This window comes from Sphaerodactylus townsendi, linkage group LG03, assembly GCF_021028975.2.
Source record: "Sphaerodactylus townsendi isolate TG3544 linkage group LG03, MPM_Stown_v2.3, whole genome shotgun sequence".
Lineage (NCBI taxonomy): Eukaryota > Metazoa > Chordata > Lepidosauria > Squamata > Sphaerodactylidae > Sphaerodactylus > Sphaerodactylus townsendi.
In genome coordinates this window covers 169,385,798-169,405,530 of record NC_059427.1, presented here as the reverse complement: position 1 = coordinate 169,405,530, position 19,733 = coordinate 169,385,798, and the positions used below count along the sequence as shown (strand labels likewise).

The 19,733-nt window shown below is 61.4% G+C and overlaps 1 protein-coding gene and 1 long non-coding RNA gene across 2 annotated transcripts; both read left to right on the top strand.

Annotated features, from left to right (window-relative positions):
* The first annotated feature begins 6,872 nt into the window (after positions 1-6,872).
* LOC125430062 (SPRY domain-containing protein 3-like) lies at positions 6,873-13,781 on the top strand. Its single transcript, XM_048491752.1, has 3 exons — positions 6,873-6,996; positions 8,342-8,496; positions 12,567-13,781. The coding sequence occupies exons 1-3, from the start codon at positions 6,948-6,950 to the stop codon at positions 12,699-12,701; spliced, it is 339 nt and encodes a 112-aa protein (XP_048347709.1). The 5' UTR covers positions 6,873-6,947; the 3' UTR covers positions 12,702-13,781.
* Positions 13,782-15,715: 1,934 nt separating this feature from the next.
* LOC125430063 lies at positions 15,716-17,663 on the top strand. The gene is made up of 2 exons (XR_007244091.1): positions 15,716-15,967; positions 16,117-17,663. It is a non-coding gene; the product is annotated as an uncharacterized LOC125430063 (long non-coding RNA).
* Positions 17,664-19,733: the final 2,070 nt, after the last annotated feature.

Below are 19,733 nucleotides of genomic sequence, written 5' to 3'. Positions count from 1 at the left end.
GGGGGGGGGGGGGTGGGGGGGGGGGGGGGTGGGGGGGGGGGGGGGTGGGGGGGGGGGGGGGTGGGGGGGGGGGGGGGTGGGGGGGGGGGGGGGTGGGGGGGGGGGGGGGTGGGGGGGGGGGGGGGTGGGGGGGGGGGGGGGTGGGGGGGGGGGGGGGTGGGGGGGGGGGGGGGTGGGGGGGGGGGGGGGTGGGGGGGGGGGGGGGTGGGGGGGGGGGGGGGTGGGGGGGGGGGGGGGTGGGGGGGGGGGGGGGTGGGGGGGGGGGGGGGTGGGGGGGGGGGGGGGTGGGGGGGGGGGGGGGTGGGGGGGGGGGGGGGTGGGGGGGGGGGGGGGTGGGGGGGGGGGGGGGTGGGGGGGGGGGGGGGTGGGGGGGGGGGGGGGTGGGGGGGGGGGGGGGTGGGGGGGGGGGGGGGTGGGGGGGGGGGGGGGTGGGGGGGGGGGGGGGTGGGGGGGGGGGGGGGTGGGGGGGGGGGGGGGTGGGGGGGGGGGGGGGTGGGGGGGGGGGGGGGTGGGGGGGGGGGGGGGTGGGGGGGGGGGGGGGTGGGGGGGGGGGGGGGTGGGGGGGGGGGGGGGTGGGGGGGGGGGGGGGTGGGGGGGGGGGGGGGTGGGGGGGGGGGGGGGTGGGGGGGGGGGGGGGTGGGGGGGGGGGGGGGTGGGGGGGGGGGGGGGTGGGGGGGGGGGGGGGTGGGGGGGGGGGGGGGTGGGGGGGGGGGGGGGTGGGGGGGGGGGGGGGTGGGGGGGGGGGGGGGTGGGGGGGGGGGGGGGTGGGGGGGGGGGGGGGTGGGGGGGGGGGGGGGTGGGGGGGGGGGGGGGTGGGGGGGGGGGGGGGTGGGGGGGGGGGGGGGTGGGGGGGGGGGGGGGTGGGGGGGGGGGGGGGTGGGGGGGGGGGGGGGTGGGGGGGGGGGGGGGTGGGGGGGGGGGGGGGTGGGGGGGGGGGGGGGTGGGGGGGGGGGGGGGTGGGGGGGGGGGGGGGTGGGGGGGGGGGGGGGTGGGGGGGGGGGGGGGTGGGGGGGGGGGGGGGTGGGGGGGGGGGGGGGTGGGGGGGGGGGGGGGTGGGGGGGGGGGGGGGTGGGGGGGGGGGGGGGTGGGGGGGGGGGGGGGTGGGGGGGGGGGGGGGTGGGGGGGGGGGGGGGTGGGGGGGGGGGGGGGTGGGGGGGGGGGGGGGTGGGGGGGGGGGGGGGTGGGGGGGGGGGGGGGTGGGGGGGGGGGGGGGTGGGGGGGGGGGGGGGTGGGGGGGGGGGGGGGTGGGGGGGGGGGGGGGTGGGGGGGGGGGGGGGTGGGGGGGGGGGGGGGTGGGGGGGGGGGGGGGTGGGGGGGGGGGGGGGTGGGGGGGGGGGGGGGTGGGGGGGGGGGGGGGTGGGGGGGGGGGGGGGTGGGGGGGGGGGGGGGTGGGGGGGGGGGGGGGTGGGGGGGGGGGGGGGTGGGGGGGGGGGGGGGTGGGGGGGGGGGGGGGTGGGGGGGGGGGGGGGTGGGGGGGGGGGGGGGTGGGGGGGGGGGGGGGTGGGGGGGGGGGGGGGTGGGGGGGGGGGGGGGTGGGGGGGGGGGGGGGTGGGGGGGGGGGGGGGTGGGGGGGGGGGGGGGTGGGGGGGGGGGGGGGTGGGGGGGGGGGGGGGTGGGGGGGGGGGGGGGTGGGGGGGGGGGGGGGTGGGGGGGGGGGGGGGTGGGGGGGGGGGGGGGTGGGGGGGGGGGGGGGTGGGGGGGGGGGGGGGTGGGGGGGGGGGGGGGTGGGGGGGGGGGGGGGTGGGGGGGGGGGGGGGTGGGGGGGGGGGGGGGTGGGGGGGGGGGGGGGTGGGGGGGGGGGGGGGTGGGGGGGGGGGGGGGTGGGGGGGGGGGGGGGTGGGGGGGGGGGGGGGTGGGGGGGGGGGGGGGTGGGGGGGGGGGGGGGTGGGGGGGGGGGGGGGTGGGGGGGGGGGGGGGTGGGGGGGGGGGGGGGTGGGGGGGGGGGGGGGTGGGGGGGGGGGGGGGTGGGGGGGGGGGGGGGTGGGGGGGGGGGGGGGTGGGGGGGGGGGGGGGTGGGGGGGGGGGGGGGTGGGGGGGGGGGGGGGTGGGGGGGGGGGGGGGTGGGGGGGGGGGGGGGTGGGGGGGGGGGGGGGTGGGGGGGGGGGGGGGTGGGGGGGGGGGGGGGTGGGGGGGGGGGGGGGTGGGGGGGGGGGGGGGTGGGGGGGGGGGGGGGTGGGGGGGGGGGGGGGTGGGGGGGGGGGGGGGTGGGGGGGGGGGGGGGTGGGGGGGGGGGGGGGTGGGGGGGGGGGGGGGTGGGGGGGGGGGGGGGTGGGGGGGGGGGGGGGTGGGGGGGGGGGGGGGTGGGGGGGGGGGGGGGTGGGGGGGGGGGGGGGTGGGGGGGGGGGGGGGTGGGGGGGGGGGGGGGTGGGGGGGGGGGGGGGTGGGGGGGGGGGGGGGTGGGGGGGGGGGGGGGTGGGGGGGGGGGGGGGTGGGGGGGGGGGGGGGTGGGGGGGGGGGGGGGTGGGGGGGGGGGGGGGTGGGGGGGGGGGGGGGTGGGGGGGGGGGGGGGTGGGGGGGGGGGGGGGTGGGGGGGGGGGGGGGTGGGGGGGGGGGGGGGTGGGGGGGGGGGGGGGTGGGGGGGGGGGGGGGTGGGGGGGGGGGGGGGTGGGGGGGGGGGGGGGTGGGGGGGGGGGGGGGTGGGGGGGGGGGGGGGTGGGGGGGGGGGGGGGTGGGGGGGGGGGGGGGTGGGGGGGGGGGGGGGTGGGGGGGGGGGGGGGTGGGGGGGGGGGGGGGTGGGGGGGGGGGGGGGTGGGGGGGGGGGGGGGTGGGGGGGGGGGGGGGTGGGGGGGGGGGGGGGTGGGGGGGGGGGGGGGTGGGGGGGGGGGGGGGTGGGGGGGGGGGGGGGTGGGGGGGGGGGGGGGTGGGGGGGGGGGGGGGTGGGGGGGGGGGGGGGTGGGGGGGGGGGGGGGTGGGGGGGGGGGGGGGTGGGGGGGGGGGGGGGTGGGGGGGGGGGGGGGTGGGGGGGGGGGGGGGTGGGGGGGGGGGGGGGTGGGGGGGGGGGGGGGTGGGGGGGGGGGGGGGTGGGGGGGGGGGGGGGTGGGGGGGGGGGGGGGTGGGGGGGGGGGGGGGTGGGGGGGGGGGGGGGTGGGGGGGGGGGGGGGTGGGGGGGGGGGGGGGTGGGGGGGGGGGGGGGTGGGGGGGGGGGGGGGTGGGGGGGGGGGGGGGTGGGGGGGGGGGGGGGTGGGGGGGGGGGGGGGTGGGGGGGGGGGGGGGTGGGGGGGGGGGGGGGTGGGGGGGGGGGGGGGTGGGGGGGGGGGGGGGTGGGGGGGGGGGGGGGTGGGGGGGGGGGGGGGTGGGGGGGGGGGGGGGTGGGGGGGGGGGGGGGTGGGGGGGGGGGGGGGTGGGGGGGGGGGGGGGTGGGGGGGGGGGGGGGTGGGGGGGGGGGGGGGTGGGGGGGGGGGGGGGTGGGGGGGGGGGGGGGTGGGGGGGGGGGGGGGTGGGGGGGGGGGGGGGTGGGGGGGGGGGGGGGTGGGGGGGGGGGGGGGTGGGGGGGGGGGGGGGTGGGGGGGGGGGGGGGTGGGGGGGGGGGGGGGTGGGGGGGGGGGGGGGTGGGGGGGGGGGGGGGTGGGGGGGGGGGGGGGTGGGGGGGGGGGGGGGTGGGGGGGGGGGGGGGTGGGGGGGGGGGGGGGTGGGGGGGGGGGGGGGTGGGGGGGGGGGGGGGTGGGGGGGGGGGGGGGTGGGGGGGGGGGGGGGTGGGGGGGGGGGGGGGTGGGGGGGGGGGGGGGTGGGGGGGGGGGGGGGTGGGGGGGGGGGGGGGTGGGGGGGGGGGGGGGTGGGGGGGGGGGGGGGTGGGGGGGGGGGGGGGTGGGGGGGGGGGGGGGTGGGGGGGGGGGGGGGTGGGGGGGGGGGGGGGTGGGGGGGGGGGGGGGTGGGGGGGGGGGGGGGTGGGGGGGGGGGGGGGTGGGGGGGGGGGGGGGTGGGGGGGGGGGGGGGTGGGGGGGGGGGGGGGTGGGGGGGGGGGGGGGTGGGGGGGGGGGGGGGTGGGGGGGGGGGGGGGTGGGGGGGGGGGGGGGTGGGGGGGGGGGGGGGTGGGGGGGGGGGGGGGTGGGGGGGGGGGGGGGTGGGGGGGGGGGGGGGTGGGGGGGGGGGGGGGTGGGGGGGGGGGGGGGTGGGGGGGGGGGGGGGTGGGGGGGGGGGGGGGTGGGGGGGGGGGGGGGTGGGGGGGGGGGGGGGTGGGGGGGGGGGGGGGTGGGGGGGGGGGGGGGTGGGGGGGGGGGGGGGTGGGGGGGGGGGGGGGTGGGGGGGGGGGGGGGTGGGGGGGGGGGGGGGTGGGGGGGGGGGGGGGTGGGGGGGGGGGGGGGTGGGGGGGGGGGGGGGTGGGGGGGGGGGGGGGTGGGGGGGGGGGGGGGTGGGGGGGGGGGGGGGTGGGGGGGGGGGGGGGTGGGGGGGGGGGGGGGTGGGGGGGGGGGGGGGTGGGGGGGGGGGGGGGTGGGGGGGGGGGGGGGTGGGGGGGGGGGGGGGTGGGGGGGGGGGGGGGTGGGGGGGGGGGGGGGTGGGGGGGGGGGGGGGTGGGGGGGGGGGGGGGTGGGGGGGGGGGGGGGTGGGGGGGGGGGGGGGTGGGGGGGGGGGGGGGTGGGGGGGGGGGGGGGTGGGGGGGGGGGGGGGTGGGGGGGGGGGGGGGTGGGGGGGGGGGGGGGTGGGGGGGGGGGGGGGTGGGGGGGGGGGGGGGTGGGGGGGGGGGGGGGTGGGGGGGGGGGGGGGTGGGGGGGGGGGGGGGTGGGGGGGGGGGGGGGTGGGGGGGGGGGGGGGTGGGGGGGGGGGGGGGTGGGGGGGGGGGGGGGTGGGGGGGGGGGGGGGTGGGGGGGGGGGGGGGTGGGGGGGGGGGGGGGTGGGGGGGGGGGGGGGTGGGGGGGGGGGGGGGTGGGGGGGGGGGGGGGTGGGGGGGGGGGGGGGTGGGGGGGGGGGGGGGTGGGGGGGGGGGGGGGTGGGGGGGGGGGGGGGTGGGGGGGGGGGGGGGTGGGGGGGGGGGGGGGTGGGGGGGGGGGGGGGTGGGGGGGGGGGGGGGTGGGGGGGGGGGGGGGTGGGGGGGGGGGGGGGTGGGGGGGGGGGGGGGTGGGGGGGGGGGGGGGTGGGGGGGGGGGGGGGTGGGGGGGGGGGGGGGTGGGGGGGGGGGGGGGTGGGGGGGGGGGGGGGTGGGGGGGGGGGGGGGTGGGGGGGGGGGGGGGTGGGGGGGGGGGGGGGTGGGGGGGGGGGGGGGTGGGGGGGGGGGGGGGTGGGGGGGGGGGGGGGTGGGGGGGGGGGGGGGTGGGGGGGGGGGGGGGTGGGGGGGGGGGGGGGTGGGGGGGGGGGGGGGTGGGGGGGGGGGGGGGTGGGGGGGGGGGGGGGTGGGGGGGGGGGGGGGTGGGGGGGGGGGGGGGTGGGGGGGGGGGGGGGTGGGGGGGGGGGGGGGTGGGGGGGGGGGGGGGTGGGGGGGGGGGGGGGTGGGGGGGGGGGGGGGTGGGGGGGGGGGGGGGTGGGGGGGGGGGGGGGTGGGGGGGGGGGGGGGTGGGGGGGGGGGGGGGTGGGGGGGGGGGGGGGTGGGGGGGGGGGGGGGTGGGGGGGGGGGGGGGTGGGGGGGGGGGGGGGTGGGGGGGGGGGGGGGTGGGGGGGGGGGGGGGTGGGGGGGGGGGGGGGTGGGGGGGGGGGGGGGTGGGGGGGGGGGGGGGTGGGGGGGGGGGGGGGTGGGGGGGGGGGGGGGTGGGGGGGGGGGGGGGTGGGGGGGGGGGGGGGTGGGGGGGGGGGGGGGTGGGGGGGGGGGGGGGTGGGGGGGGGGGGGGGTGGGGGGGGGGGGGGGTGGGGGGGGGGGGGGGTGGGGGGGGGGGGGGGTGGGGGGGGGGGGGGGTGGGGGGGGGGGGGGGTGGGGGGGGGGGGGGGCAATCATCCTTGTTGCCCTTCTCTGCACTTTTTCTATCTCCTCAATATGGGAAGGAACCATATTGTTACAGTTGCACTGAATGCTTCTGTCAACTAGCTGTCCAGAACAGGGAATTCTAGCTTCTGAGGGAAAATACTACCATTGCTGAAGGATGATGGGAAGAAATTAATAATTTCCCAATTGCCCTTCGATGTATGCCACACCCAGGAAAACTTTTAACTGGTGAAGGAGAAATATGCTCCATTTTTGCAAACGTTCATTTTGGCTGTTCTAGTTGCCAATAGGACATCCACTTTTTTGTTAGTACCTTGGCCATCTTCTTTGTTTTTCTCATGACTTCAGAATAGCATGATATACAAACTAAACTGAGGCTGTCATACTTGCCTCTCATTCTGAGAAGACAAAACTCACTGTGTATTGTATGGGCATCCTAGGTCAGTGATGGCGAACCTATGGCACGGGTGCCAGAGGTGGCACTCAGAGCCCTCTCTGTGGGCACACACAGAGTGCCCCCCACATCTAGACTGGCCTGGGCCACTGGGCTCGATTATTAGCATCAGACCTAAGACCTAGTTTTGGGGAAGCAATGTAGGTAACCCTGTTAAGCGCTGTTAAACCCCACTGATTTTCATGCGAAGAACTAAAGCACGATCCTTTACCTGGGAGTAAGCTTGGATGCTGGCAATGGGGCTTGCTTCTGAGTAAACCCTCCTAGGGTCGTGACTCACCTGTTGGAAGAGTTGCACGGTTGCTTCAAAGCAAAGCCATCGACTACCTCCAAGCTTACTCCGGAGTAACGCACGCCTCAGAGCCAACCGTTTTTTCTAAACGAAAACCTCATTACCGTGTTGGCACTTTGCAATAAATAAGTGGGTTTTGGGTTGCAATTTGGGCACTCGGTCTCGAAAACGTTCGCCATCGCTGTCCTAGGTCTTCCAGAAAGTTGTGGCGTGTGTGTGGCGCCACCCCCAATCCTTTTCTCAGGCTACACTGTTGAGACTTTTTCTTCCCCTCTTTTGTAGATGATGGCAAGATCTTTCATGGGAGTGGAGTGGGGGACCCCTTTGGGCCCCGCTGCTACAAGGGAGACATCATGGGCTGTGGAATCATGTTTCCCCGTGATTATATCCTTGACAGCGAAGGTGAGCATTGAGAATTTGTGAATCGTAACACTGGGTGAAGTAACAAATGCATATGCTGCCAGAGATGGACCTTAGAATGTGGTGTGAGTCTATATAGCTCAGCAGCTGGTGCCCCCTGCCCAAATCCATCCCCGGTCTGGATTTATTTGCCATAGGGGAGGAAAGAGGCTTTTGTCCAGCTTGAATGCATTCAGATATTACATCTGCATCCTTTGTGTGTTCCTGCATTGCAGGGGGTTGGACTTGATGGCCCTTGGGGTCTCTTCCAACTCTATGATTCTATGATTCTTTCTCACTCTGGCCCAGCTGCCTTGTATGATGGGCCATGTTGGTTTTGTTTCTGAAGTTTTAGAACTTTTAGTCTTTCTTTGAACTTCTCCCCCCCCCTTCCCCACCTCGTGCCTCTATTTTGCCCCTTCTCCCAGAAGCAAAAATATCTTGCTTCTGAGTAAAGGGAAGCACCATCAATTCTGAAGAGGAAGAGCTGGACAGAGTGAGACAAAAGTAAACATCATTGGCTGCTAGGTGAAAAAAATAAGAGGGCCTTTTCAGTAGCAGCCCCATGAATCTGGAATACCTGCCCCAGAGAGGTGCACAAAGACTTCTGGCTGTTGAACTTCAGGAGGCAGCCAAAGACAGGGGTTTTTAAGGACTTTTTTCACCATTAAGTTACAGCTGACTTACGGTGACCCCTGCATTGGCTGGTGGTTTGCTGTTGTCTGCCTCTGTGTTACACCCTTGGTATTCCTTGGAGGTCTCCCATCGAAATGCACGGCAGGGTCAAGGCTGAGAGTGTGTGACTGGGCCACGGTCACTCACCAAACTTTCACAGCATGAGCAGGAATTTGGACCTGGTTTCCCAGCTGCTGGATTATGCTCAGCTCTTGATTTAGGACTGCATTTGACTAATTTAGTTTTATTGACTTCCTAACTGAGATTTCAATGAGTTTTTAATAATCATTATTTTATTTACATTGTAAGCCTCTGAGTTCCTCAAGGTTGAAAGCCGGCTGAAAAGCCTTTAAAATAAACAGCAGGAAGCTTGGTTGGTGGCCTTAGATTGTCTGTGACTTTAAATCACACATTGGATACCTGGGCTGGGTTCCCAACCTGTGTAACAGATGTGAGTTGCAGCATCTCCTTCATTCCCTTCATGGGGTACCCAGAATGAGAACTCCCAACTCACATCTGACAGGATAAAGGACCACAGATAGAACTTGTGTATTCTGTACATTGGTCCTGAGCAGAAAGTGCATGACTGTTGGGGCTAACCATCACTTTACCTTCTGTGGTGGGAGACCCGGAGTGTCATATCCTCCTGTATGGATTTGTGGGTGTCTTGCAGGTGACAGCGATGACAGCTGTGATACAGTGGCTATCAGGGCCAAGCCCCGGGGTGTGAGGAATGTCCTGTACTTGAACCAGGAAGCAGAGGAAGAGGAGGATGAAGAGGAAGACGGTGAAGACATGGAACAAGAGCATGAAGGCAAGAAGGTGGTGGTAAGTGTTGATGAGGTTTGTGAGTAAGGGGAGGAGGTGCTACAAGAATGTGTAGCTCCAGAGCTGCTTGGGTCGTGCATTTTTCTGACTGACATGAGAGGAATTTATCAGCATGCACAAGGAGAGGCATATGGAAGCAAGGAATCGCTCTGAGGTGCATGGGACCAAGGACGTTTAAGCCAGAGTGGTGTAGTGGTTAAGAGCAGCAGACTAGCCTGGAGAAGCGGGTTGGATTCCCCACTCCTCCACACAAGCGGCAGATTCTAATCTGGTGAAATGAGTTTGTTCTCCTCCACATGAAGCCTGCTGGGTGACCTTGGGCCAGTCACAGTATTCTCAGAACTTCCTCAGCCCCACCTACCTCACAAGGTGCATATTCAGGGCATGGGGGAAGGCAAGGCAATTGTAAGCTGCTTTGAGACTCCTTAAAGATAGAGAAAAAGCAGATTCTAAAAACCAACTCTTCTTCTTTAAAAATTGCTTTCACCCTTCTCTTACATGGTTACCTATTGTTAATAATCCTTCCATTCCATTGATCGTCTCCCTTCCACCACCCCCGACCCCCCCCAAACCACCTGAGAACATTTCTTTGTCGTCAGAATTAATTGGGAAATATAGTGATACAAGTAAGAATATAAATGTAAATGCGTGTGGCTTGAATCATTGTGGTTGCATAAATTGGACTACTGAAGTATAAAGTGTTTTGTTTGTGAGGGATGCATGCAAGCTTCCATCATTAAGAGAGTAGTATGATGGTGCTGAAAAGTAGTATCAAGTCACAGTTGACTTATAGCGACTCCATACGGTTTTTAAGGCAAAGGGCGTTCAGAGATGGTTTGCCATTGTCTGCCTCTGGGTGGACTGAGAGACTTCTGAGAGAACTGTGACTGTCCCAAGTAGTAGGCTTCATGTGGAAGAGGGGAATTAAACTTGGTCCTAGTAGGCTTCAGGTGGAAGAGGGGAATTAAACTTGGTCCTAGTAGGCTTCCTGTGGAAAAGGGGAATTAAACTTGGTCCTAGTAGGCTTCCTGTGGAAAAGGGGAATTAAACTTGGTCCTAGTAGGCTTCATGTGGAAGAGGGGAATTAAACTTGGTCCTAGTAGGCTTCCTGTGGAAGAGGGGAATTAAACTTGGTCCTGGTAGGCTTCATGTGGAAGAGGGGAATTAAACTTTGTCCGGTAGGTTTCAAGTGAAGGCGAGGGAATTAAATTTGGTCCTGCAGGCTCCCCTGTGGAAGAGGGGAATTAAACTTGGTCCTAGTAGGCTTCATGTGGAAGAGGGGAATTAAACTTGGTCCTAGTAGGCTTCCTGTGGAAGAGGGGAATTAAACTTGGTCCTGGTAGGCTTCATGTGGAAGAGGGGAATTAAACTTGGTCCTAGTAGGCTTCCTGTGGAAGAGGGGAATTAAACTTGGTCCTGGTAGGCTTCATGTGGAAGAGGGGAATTAAACTTGGTCCTAGTAGGCTTCATGTGGAAGAGGGGAATTAAACTTGGTCCTAGTAGGCTTCATGTGGAAGAGGGGAATTAAACTTGGTTCTCCTGATTAGGGTCCTCAGCTCTTGACCATTACAACCAGTTGGCTCTGAAGGGCTTGTTAAAAATCATAATTGGGGCTGTGTGGGTTCTGTGATCGTGCCGTGCAAACATTGGAATCTGCATTGGGCTCAGAATCTGGCAACCTCAGTACCTTTCAATTGTACCATTGTTATTAGCCTCTGTTTTCTAATTGGGCGTGGGGTGTGTGCGTAGCTCAGTGGAAGAGCCTCTGCTTGGCATGGAAAAGGTCCCAGGTTCAATCCCTGCCATCTGCAGTAAAAAAGGTCAGGTAATATATAATATGAAAAACTTCTACCTTGGAGAGTCACTGCCAGTCAAAGTAGCCAGTATTGACCTTGGTGGACTGAAGGTCTGATTTAGCTGATGAAGATGGTTTTGGATTTATACCCCACCTGTCTCTTTTGTAAGGCTCAAGGTGACCCACAAGTGTAAGGAAGCTTTGAGGAAGGGCTGTGGCTCAGTGACTAACTGGGATTAGCCTCCCTCAGCTGAGAAGATATATTGGAAATACCTTGTCACACACAGGAAACAAGATTTATGGTTAGAACTAAACATTTGGCGGCAGATACATGCAGCATCCTAAGCTGGACTACTTGGAACTTAAGTTCAGATCTGTTCAGTGGAAATCACTTAGGGACACCAACACTTGAGAAGAGGAGAGTTTGCATTTATACCCCACTTTTCTCTCCTGTAAGGAGACTCAAAAGGGCTTACAAACTCCTCTCCCTTCCTCTCCCCACAACAGACACCTTGCAAGATAGGTGGGACTGAGAGAGTTCATGCTGACAATTGGCCATGCTGAAGGGGCTGATGGGAATTGTAGTCCATGAATATATGGAGAGCCGCAGGTTGCAGACACTGGACTAGCCCAAGGTCACCCAGCAGGAATGTAGGAGTGTGGAAATACATCTGGTTCCCCAGATAAGCCTCCACCACTCAGGTGGAGGAGTGGGGAATCAAACCCGGTTCTCCAGATTATAATCCACCTGCTCTTAACCACTACACCACACTGGCTCTCCCTATATTTTGTGTAAGGGAGCTTTGAGGAAGGGCTGTGGCTCAGTGGAGGAGACCCTGCTTGGCTTGCAGAAGCTCCCAGGAATAGTCCTGGACCAGGTAGTAGATGATGTAAAAGGTGTCTGCTTGAGACCTCGGAGAGCTGCTGGTCAGTATTACTCAGGTGAGTTGGTAGTACTCACCTGGATGAACCAAGGGTCTGGTTCAGTATATGACAGCTTCATGTGGGCGTTTCAAATTGTCTCTCATCTGCATGACATACACAGGTGTCAGGATATAGTTCTACCACAGAGAGTGTGAGCCTCTTTGGTTTGCCCTGGCTTCCAGATCTTCAGTGGACATTGCCTGCATGATTCACAACCTTGGTTTGCAGCCACAGGGGCTGGGAATATATTTTGAAAATCAGCCTCAAAGCCAAGAATCATAAGATGCTGCATTTCCGTGCTGAATAGCCCATTGATTTCAATGCCTTGTATGGAGATACAGAAAACACAAGGCATATAGTAGTTTGTCAGCCTTGCCAGTATGGCTGCTGTTCCCATCTCTCAATCTCATGCTGTCGAGGGATGAGTTATGCCTTTCTATGTAGCAACAGGCTCCCCATTGGCTCCTTGAGAGTTTTCTTCTCTCTCTCTTTTTTTCAGTACAGGCCCGGGAAATGAGCTATAGATCTGCTTCTGTCTTAGATGACACATTTCTCTACCGTCATCCCTTGGACAATTAAAATGGAAGGCTTGTCCACAGAGATGCATACCTTGCTGTTCTGTTTTCCCTTATACACTGAACACTATTGGAGGCTTCCTTCTGAAGGAGTCCTTCAGTCACAGAGGGATATCTAGGGAAAACGTAGCCGGAGTACAAAGGCCACGGAAATTTTCTGGCCCCGTATGAGTGGCCGCCCTCCCCCACCACGACCAAACAATGATCATTCAGTAAGTTGATTTTCTGCGCACCCTCCACGTGACTAAATGGCTACAGCCCGGGAGCATGTCCCCCTGGGTGGTACGCCCATGTTCAGTCGAATCTCAGTTCCCTGTGAGGTACTAATGCAGGTGCTTTGTGCAAACTGGAATTAGTTTCCTCTCCACAAACCGGGATGCTAAACTGGGGTTAAACTGATGTTGACTGGAATACCTGGGAAAGGGGTAGGCGAGGACAATATTGGGATCTGATAATCTCCTATATTTTGAGTGAATTGGGGGCAGGGCTGTTCACAATCTGGTGTGCCCCAGGTCCTCTTAGACATACTTGGAACTGGACAGAGGTGTATATTTTAAAAGACAAAAGCTTCTGTTTGCTCCTTCAGTCAAACAGGTAGAGTCCTATTGTATGCATCTGGAAGTCAGATCAATCCACAGTTGGAATATTTCTCTAAAATCTGATTTGTCCGCTAAGATACAGCTGTTGGGTGAAGCAAATCTGAAGTTCCTGATTTTCTTTTTCTCCTTCCTATCCTGTCCACCGCCCACACCCCCTCCCCAACCTGTCCCTCCCAGGTGTTCTTCACACGCAACGGAAAGATTATAGGCAAGAAGGATGCCGTGGTGCCATGTGGGGGCTTCTTTCCCACCATCGGGATGCTGAGCAGTGGGGAGAAAGTCAAGGTGGATTTGCACCCGCTCAGCGGCTGAGGACTTGAGGGGGGGTGTGAGGGAACCCCCGTCTCTTTTGTTTTGCCATTCCTCGAGGCTGCCTGATTTGTTTGGGATGTTCTTCATTGCACTCCTAGCCTCTGCCTCCAGGGGGCGGCATTTTTTTTGTCTGTTGGGCCATATAGATGTCTGTATCTAATACTACCTGAGCCACTAACCTGTTTCTCTATTGCCCAGTCACAGAGGCCAATGGATCGTGCCAGATGCTGAAAAAATTCTGGGCCTCTTTGCTTTCAGCATGGCCGGGAGTCACGTGCTGGGGGCGGAGGCTTCCCATTCCCCCTGGCCTGCCACAGAGAGCAGTTCCGACTTTTGCATGTGGCCTGTCGCTCCTTGTCCTTTGGAAGCAAGGCTGAGCTTGGAGGGACCCAGGGTGCCGGCTGCCGAGCATTAGTTCAGTCGCTGATGGAGCGGCGTTGGGACTCCTCCTCACTGCTATGGACCTTGTATTACAATCTAAGTGGCCAGAGCAGTGCCCCCCCCCCCAGCCCCCCAAAAGCCATGTGTTCTCTCCACCCTCCTCCTTCCCCATCCATTGCAGTGCTGTGATTTCCTCTCAAGAGTGTTTTTCTGGTTCTTATACTTATTCCTTGTAGTGCCCCCCCTTTTTTTGGACTCCATCTTTCCCCAGGAGAAGGGGGGGAAGAAATGAACAGTAGGTGCCTTGTGGAATCTGGATTGTCATCTCCCCGTGGGGTAGTCTGAGACGTGCACTATCCGATCTACCCGTAACCCTCGAACCGACTTTTGAAGGCAAGCCTGTTAAGCCGAGATCACTTCTGCCTCCCTGGAGGGGAGGAGGTGGCCCCTGCCCGTTTCCCTTTCCTGAAGCATGGGGGAGGGAGGGGGGGGTTCCTGTCATTGCATTGTGTAGGTGCGGGGTCGTGCTGCCCCTTGGAAGACGGGATATCTTCCTTGGGTCTGATGCTGCTGTATATCCCTCTTTTGTTGCTGCTTGTCCTTGCGATTCAACTCTGTTGATTTCTTGCGTGGGTGGGTTGGGGGAGGGCGATGAATGCATTGTGCCCTGCCATTGAATATATCATTTGCCTTCTGTTTCTTCTCTCCTTGTTATTTAGAGCCTGCTGAGTATGCAGCTCTGCCCTGCGTATTTCTCACTCTCTTTCTCACCCTTTCTCACTCTCTGATACACTCCAGCTTGCTCTGTGGTATGGGTTTCTTGCTCTCGCTTGGAAGTCAGCCGAGGTTTTACGTAGGGCAGAGGGGATTGGTTGTGGTGGGTCACAAAGGCCAGGCTCACCTCCCGCCCCCCTCCCGCTCTATGCCCTGGGATAGCTGCCGGGAAGCCTTTTGCTGCTCAAATGAATGTTTTCTAGGAAGAGAGGAACTCTGAGGTCTGTGGCGCTGCTTCCCCCTTGTGGTCCACCTGGTTAACCTGGCTGTGTTGTGCTAGTCCTTCCTCACAATGGAGTAACGCAGGGGGCCTGAGCATCCTTTTGTAGTTCTTTCTTGGTAGTACATCCGTGTCTCAGCCACAACCCTTCCTCAAACTTGTGATGGTCAGAGAATGCTGCTGTCTTCATCCTGGCCCCGTGCTGCTGTTTGGCCGATGGCGATCTATCACACATTTTCAATTTCTGATGCAGAAAGGGAAGGGGTGTGTGAGGCAGGGTCCTGGCAACAATCTGAGATGGAACGTCTCCTCAGTGTGACGCCGTCCCTGCAGTGTGGCCTGCTGTGGATCTTTACAGAGCAAGTAGGGGTTGCTGCAACCCAACACTGGCCCGTTCCTCTCCACTTTCTGCATTCTTGGCGCCTGCTGCATCCATGTCAATCTTTCTACACTCAGTAAAGCTGAAATTTCTATATTTATTAAGCACGTGGAAGAGGCCTCTGGCTTTTTTTAAAAAAATGTGCGCCTCTTGTCTTTACTTCCCCCTATTCCAGCGGTTCTCAACCTGGGGGTCGCAACCCCTTTGGGGGTCGAACGACCCTTTCACAGGGGTCGCCTAAGTCTCTCTGCATCAGTGTTCTCCATCTATAAAACGGATAAAATGGGTTGGGGGTCACCACAAGTTGAGGAACTGTATTAAAGGGCTGAGGCATTAGGAAGGTTGAAGAACCACTGCCCTATTCAGAGTTGCTTGATTTGGACCTTCCATTCACGAGTTCTCACTCCTGTCTCATTTTTCCGTGTTCGCTTGTAGTTCTTGTTCCCAAATTTATTCCCTGCTCTATAAGAAAATAGGGAAGGACAGGGAGGCAGAGGGGGAAAGGGAGGAGGCTTGCTGGGCGGGAGCCGTAAACGTATCTTTCCCCACTCTCACCCCTTTAAAGCCATGCTTGTTAAGGCTAGGAAGGAACATGTGGGGGAATCCATTGCGCTCATGCGGCAGGAGTGAGTTTTGCTATGCTCCAGTACTTCCACCCTGTTTTCCTGGGGACATGTATCAGCCACCTCTTGAAGAGAGAACAGTGCTCATTGGAGCAGCATAAGAAGAAGAGTTTGGATTTATACTCCACCTTTCTCTCCTGTTAAAACATTCAATGTGGGCTTACAAGCTCCTTTCTCCCCTTCTCCCCTCAACGGACACATTGTCAAGAATAAGATTGGGAGCTGAGAGAGTTCCTGAATGAGCAACGCGACCTTTAGCTTAAGGGTCTTGGCAGAGACATAGAAGATCTTGAGAACACATCTGTTCACCAGCTAAGCCCCCGCCACTCAGGTGGAGGAGTGGAGAATCAAATGCAGTTCTCCAGATTAGAATCCATCTGTTCTTAACCACTACATCGTACCTGGAGTATGGTTGAAAGCGCCCAAGTCCAAAATCAACTAGCTTTTGTGGGTTTCTCAGGCTGTGTGGCTGGGGCCTGGTAGTTTTTGCTCCTAACGACTAGCCCAAGGTCACCCAGCAGGAATGTAGGAGTGCAGAAACACATCTGGTTCACCATTCAGGTGGAGGAGTGGGGAATCAAACTCAGTTCTCCAGATTACAACCCACCTGCTCCTAACCACTACTCCACACTGGCTTAAGGAGGTGTGGTGCTGCTGCTGCTGCAGAAATGCAGACTGGGGGGTGGGTGGGGGGAGGATGATAGATCAACCCAGTATTACAAAGTGGGGAAACACAAAACTGGTACATAGGGGCATACTCGCTCATTTCCCGATCTCTGTAATCTACTCACCCCTAGTGTATTTTGTTCAGCTTTCTCTGAAAGGCTGTGTAGTTCTCCCTTTTATCCTTTGAAGTAGGTGAAACTGAAAGGGAATGACTAGCCCAGGGGTAGGGAACCTGCGGCTCTCCAGATGTTCAGGAACTACAATTCCCATCAGCCCCTACCAGCATGGCCAATTGGCCATGCTGACAGAGGCTGATGGGAATTGTAGTTCCTGAACATCTGGAGAGCCGCAGGTTCCCTACCCCTGGACTAGCCCATGGGCCAGTGATGGCAGAATGGGGATTTGGGTCTGGCTCTTCCTAGCTCCTCCACTGATGCATTGCGTTGGTTCTTTGCTGGTTTCATGGGGTGGAGGAGCCTTCTCCTTCTATGTCTGGCATGCCGCAGTGTTATCGCTGTGGTTCTTGAAACTTTAGCGACCCAAATTGATTTAATACGTCCTGCATGGTGTGGTGGTTAAGAGTGGTGGACTCTCATCTAGAGAACCAGTTCGATTCCCCGCTCCTCCACCTCCTGCTGGGTGACCTTGGCCTACTCACACTTCTCTCAGAGCTCTCTTAACCCCATGTTGTGGGGAGAGGAAATATTGTAAGCCACTCTGAGACCCCTTAAAGGTAGAGAATAGGGGGGTACAAAACCAGCTGTTCGAAGTCTCATGGGTTCGATTCCCAAGCCCTCCTCCCTTGCTGATGCCCACCATTCATCCCCCTTGTCAAAGTTGTGCATCCCCCATGGGGGTGTCTGTGCCTCATATCCCCCAGACAGCCCCAAAAGGACCATATCAGCTATCCTTTAAAAGCAAGTTTAAGCAAAACCTTTGTATGGTTCTCAGAGACTAGCCAAAGGCTCACAGTGGGGAAAGAACCTGACTTCAATGTATTGCCGAAGGCTTTCACGGCCGGACTCAATTGGTTGTTGTGGGCTTTCCGGGCTGTGTGGCCGTGATCTGGTAGGTCTTGTTCTTAACATTTCGCCTGCATCTGTGGCACAGATCAGGTGAAATGTTAACAACAAGATGTACCAGATCACGGCCACATAGCCTGGAAAGCCCACAATTAACCTGACTTCAGTTCTGATCCATCTCATCCCTTGACTGGAAGATATATCCTTCTTGGTGAATCACATCTAGGTAGCAGACTTTCAGAGCTGTTCCTAGAAACAGAAGAGAGCCAGTTTGATTTTACAATGGAAATAACTATATTGACACTGTTGAGACTATATCCTGGCCTATCTCATAACCACTTAAAAGTTCATAAGGTTAGTTCTAAGTGAACATTCTACTCATTTTGTGCCGAGTGTTTTGATGCGGGTGGGATGCTGGCTTTTATCTCTTCAAATGAGGGGATAGTTTTCACAGTAGACGGATGGGTTCAAAGCTGCTTCAACCTATAAACTTTCAGCCCACTACCCTTGCTGAACCCTGAAGGATTCTTGGTCCCCACTTTGACAAATTGTGCCTTCGATACATCCCTGCTGATGGTCCAAACCCAGTTAAGTGTTTTCACGTCTGATAGGGTTTTTTCAGACTGATTGAAGCATTGAAGGCCATGATTGAAGTGAATGAACTGTACAACTGACCACAACCTAGCCACTGGGAAGCAATGTACCCAGTTGCTGGTACAGGGAAAAAATGGGGAGGGCATAGCCATCTAACAGATACCCTTTCTGTGCCAAAAATAACACCGCACAGGATACATTAGTGCTGCTGCATGCAAATCAAGCTGTCTCTCAGTGTGCACCTGCAGCATGTTCCAGAAGTACAAGAATGCATAACGCAAATGTCCAGTGTTAAAATGCTAATCTAAACCCTAGTGAATGTAACCTTTGACGTGTATCTGAGCTCACATGGGACTGGATTCTCTGTGTGTAGATCATAAGAACATAAGAACAAGCCAGCTGGATCAGACCAAAGTCCATCTAGTCCAGCTCTCTGCTACTCGCAGTGGCCCACCAGGTGCCTTGGGGAGCTCACGTGCAGGAGGTGAAAGCAATGGCCTTCTGCGGCTGTTGCTCCCGAGCACCTGGACTGTTAAGGCATTTGCAATCTCAGATCAAGGAGGATCAAGATTGGTAGCCATAAATCGACTTCTCCTCCATAAATCTGTCCAAGCCCCTTTTAAAGCTAATGTCTGTTGCTAAAGATCCAATGTCTTAAAGCTAAAGATCCAATGTCTGTCCTAAAACTAGCAGGAGATCTTTTTGCAATCAAGCAGTCAAGAAGCCTGGGAGACCAAATAAGAGAGATATGCAGACCCACACACACACACATACACAAAATAAAGTACAGCAGCAACTTGAGATTTTTTGGTTGTTATGTGTTAAATTTTAAGGAGTAAACAGGGCTTGCTTTACCATTTGTAGACAAGGGAGGAAAAAAAATACAGATATAAAAATAATCAAGCTTAGTGCTGATGCTTTCCCTCCCTGGCCCAGCCGCCCCCCAAATATAGATATATATTATCAAGACATCTCTGCCTAACACTCATATATAAATTCTTTAGTAGACAAAAATAGAACTCTGTACTAAACCCAATTCCCTCCCCTTTACCCTCAAAGAGTTGGGGGCTACAGGCCAGAGGCTCTTTGGCAACCAGCTCCACTTCAACTGTTCCACCTCTGGTAATTCTAGATCAGGGTGTCCAACTCTGGCACTTCAGATGTTTATGGACTACAATTCCCATCAGCCCTAGGAAGGGCTGATGGGAATTGTAGTCCATAAACATCTGAAGTGCCAGAGTTGGACACCTAGATGGTGTCCTGTCTCTCATTGGGACACGTCTGCTAAAGCACAGTTGTACCCTCTTGTGGTGGTTTCAGTGTGTCCCAACTTTGCAACGTATGCTCAGTATTGGTAGATTTCACATCTGGTTCAGGCATCAAAACAAGCGATTGTCCAAGCTGTTAGTGCATAAAGCATCACGCAATTCCCCGTTTCCATTTTTTTTAACACTGAGGTTTCAGTCCTCTTATTTGTAGCAGAAAAAGATTACCAAGAGGACACTGCTTACTGAAAATAACTCATCGATTCCCTCCTGTCCAAAAAGAAGGGGAAGAAGAGAATTTTGGGATTGTTCTTGCCAAGTTTTTCCTCAAGAAATGTGCTAGCCATAACTGAGTAAGGCACTTTTTCAAACCATAATCCTTGCAAGAGAGGAGTTTTTCGGGGGGTGGGGGTGGAGTTCCAAATATAAGACCTGACCTCATACCACAGTGGATGTGACACTCATCTAGCAAAAGAGCTGTCATTGGAAGGCACACCAGAGGTTTCTAAAATGCCACTTCTATGTTTCTTTATCCCACTGGAGAAACTCATTGTGTCTCGTGGATTAACAGTACTACCCTTATAGGACTGGATCACGCTTGAGCAAAAGCGGGGACTCTACCGCACCCCCAAAATAGATTTCTGGATAATCTACTCCTGAACCAAATGCTCAGTCTGATTGCTTTCCTGCACAAGAAACAGAACCCAGGAATTCGGGCTCTCAGCTCTAGTCCCCCCTAGGGGCTGTGTTTGTTCTGAACAGAATGGAAGAGCCTCCTTCTTGTTCTGTAATCCTTTGAGGCAAGTATCCTGGTCTCAGCTCACCTCCTCCCACAAGCAGAGGAAGGATGAACTGCAACACCAGCGGCCTGTCTGATCTTCTCTACCCTTTTATCACATACAGCTGCCTAAGGTTTCACATGCTGCTCCATTATAAAATGAGGTGGGGGGGGGAATGACCAAGTGCCTTATTGGTAGCAGGAAATGGGACTCTGTAATATATTAGCAGATTTTTACATACACGGATTCAGTTATTCAAGCCCAACTCTTCCGGAGGCTTTGTGAACGATTGGGGCTCGCGTAATCTGATATATCTGAACAGCGCTTCA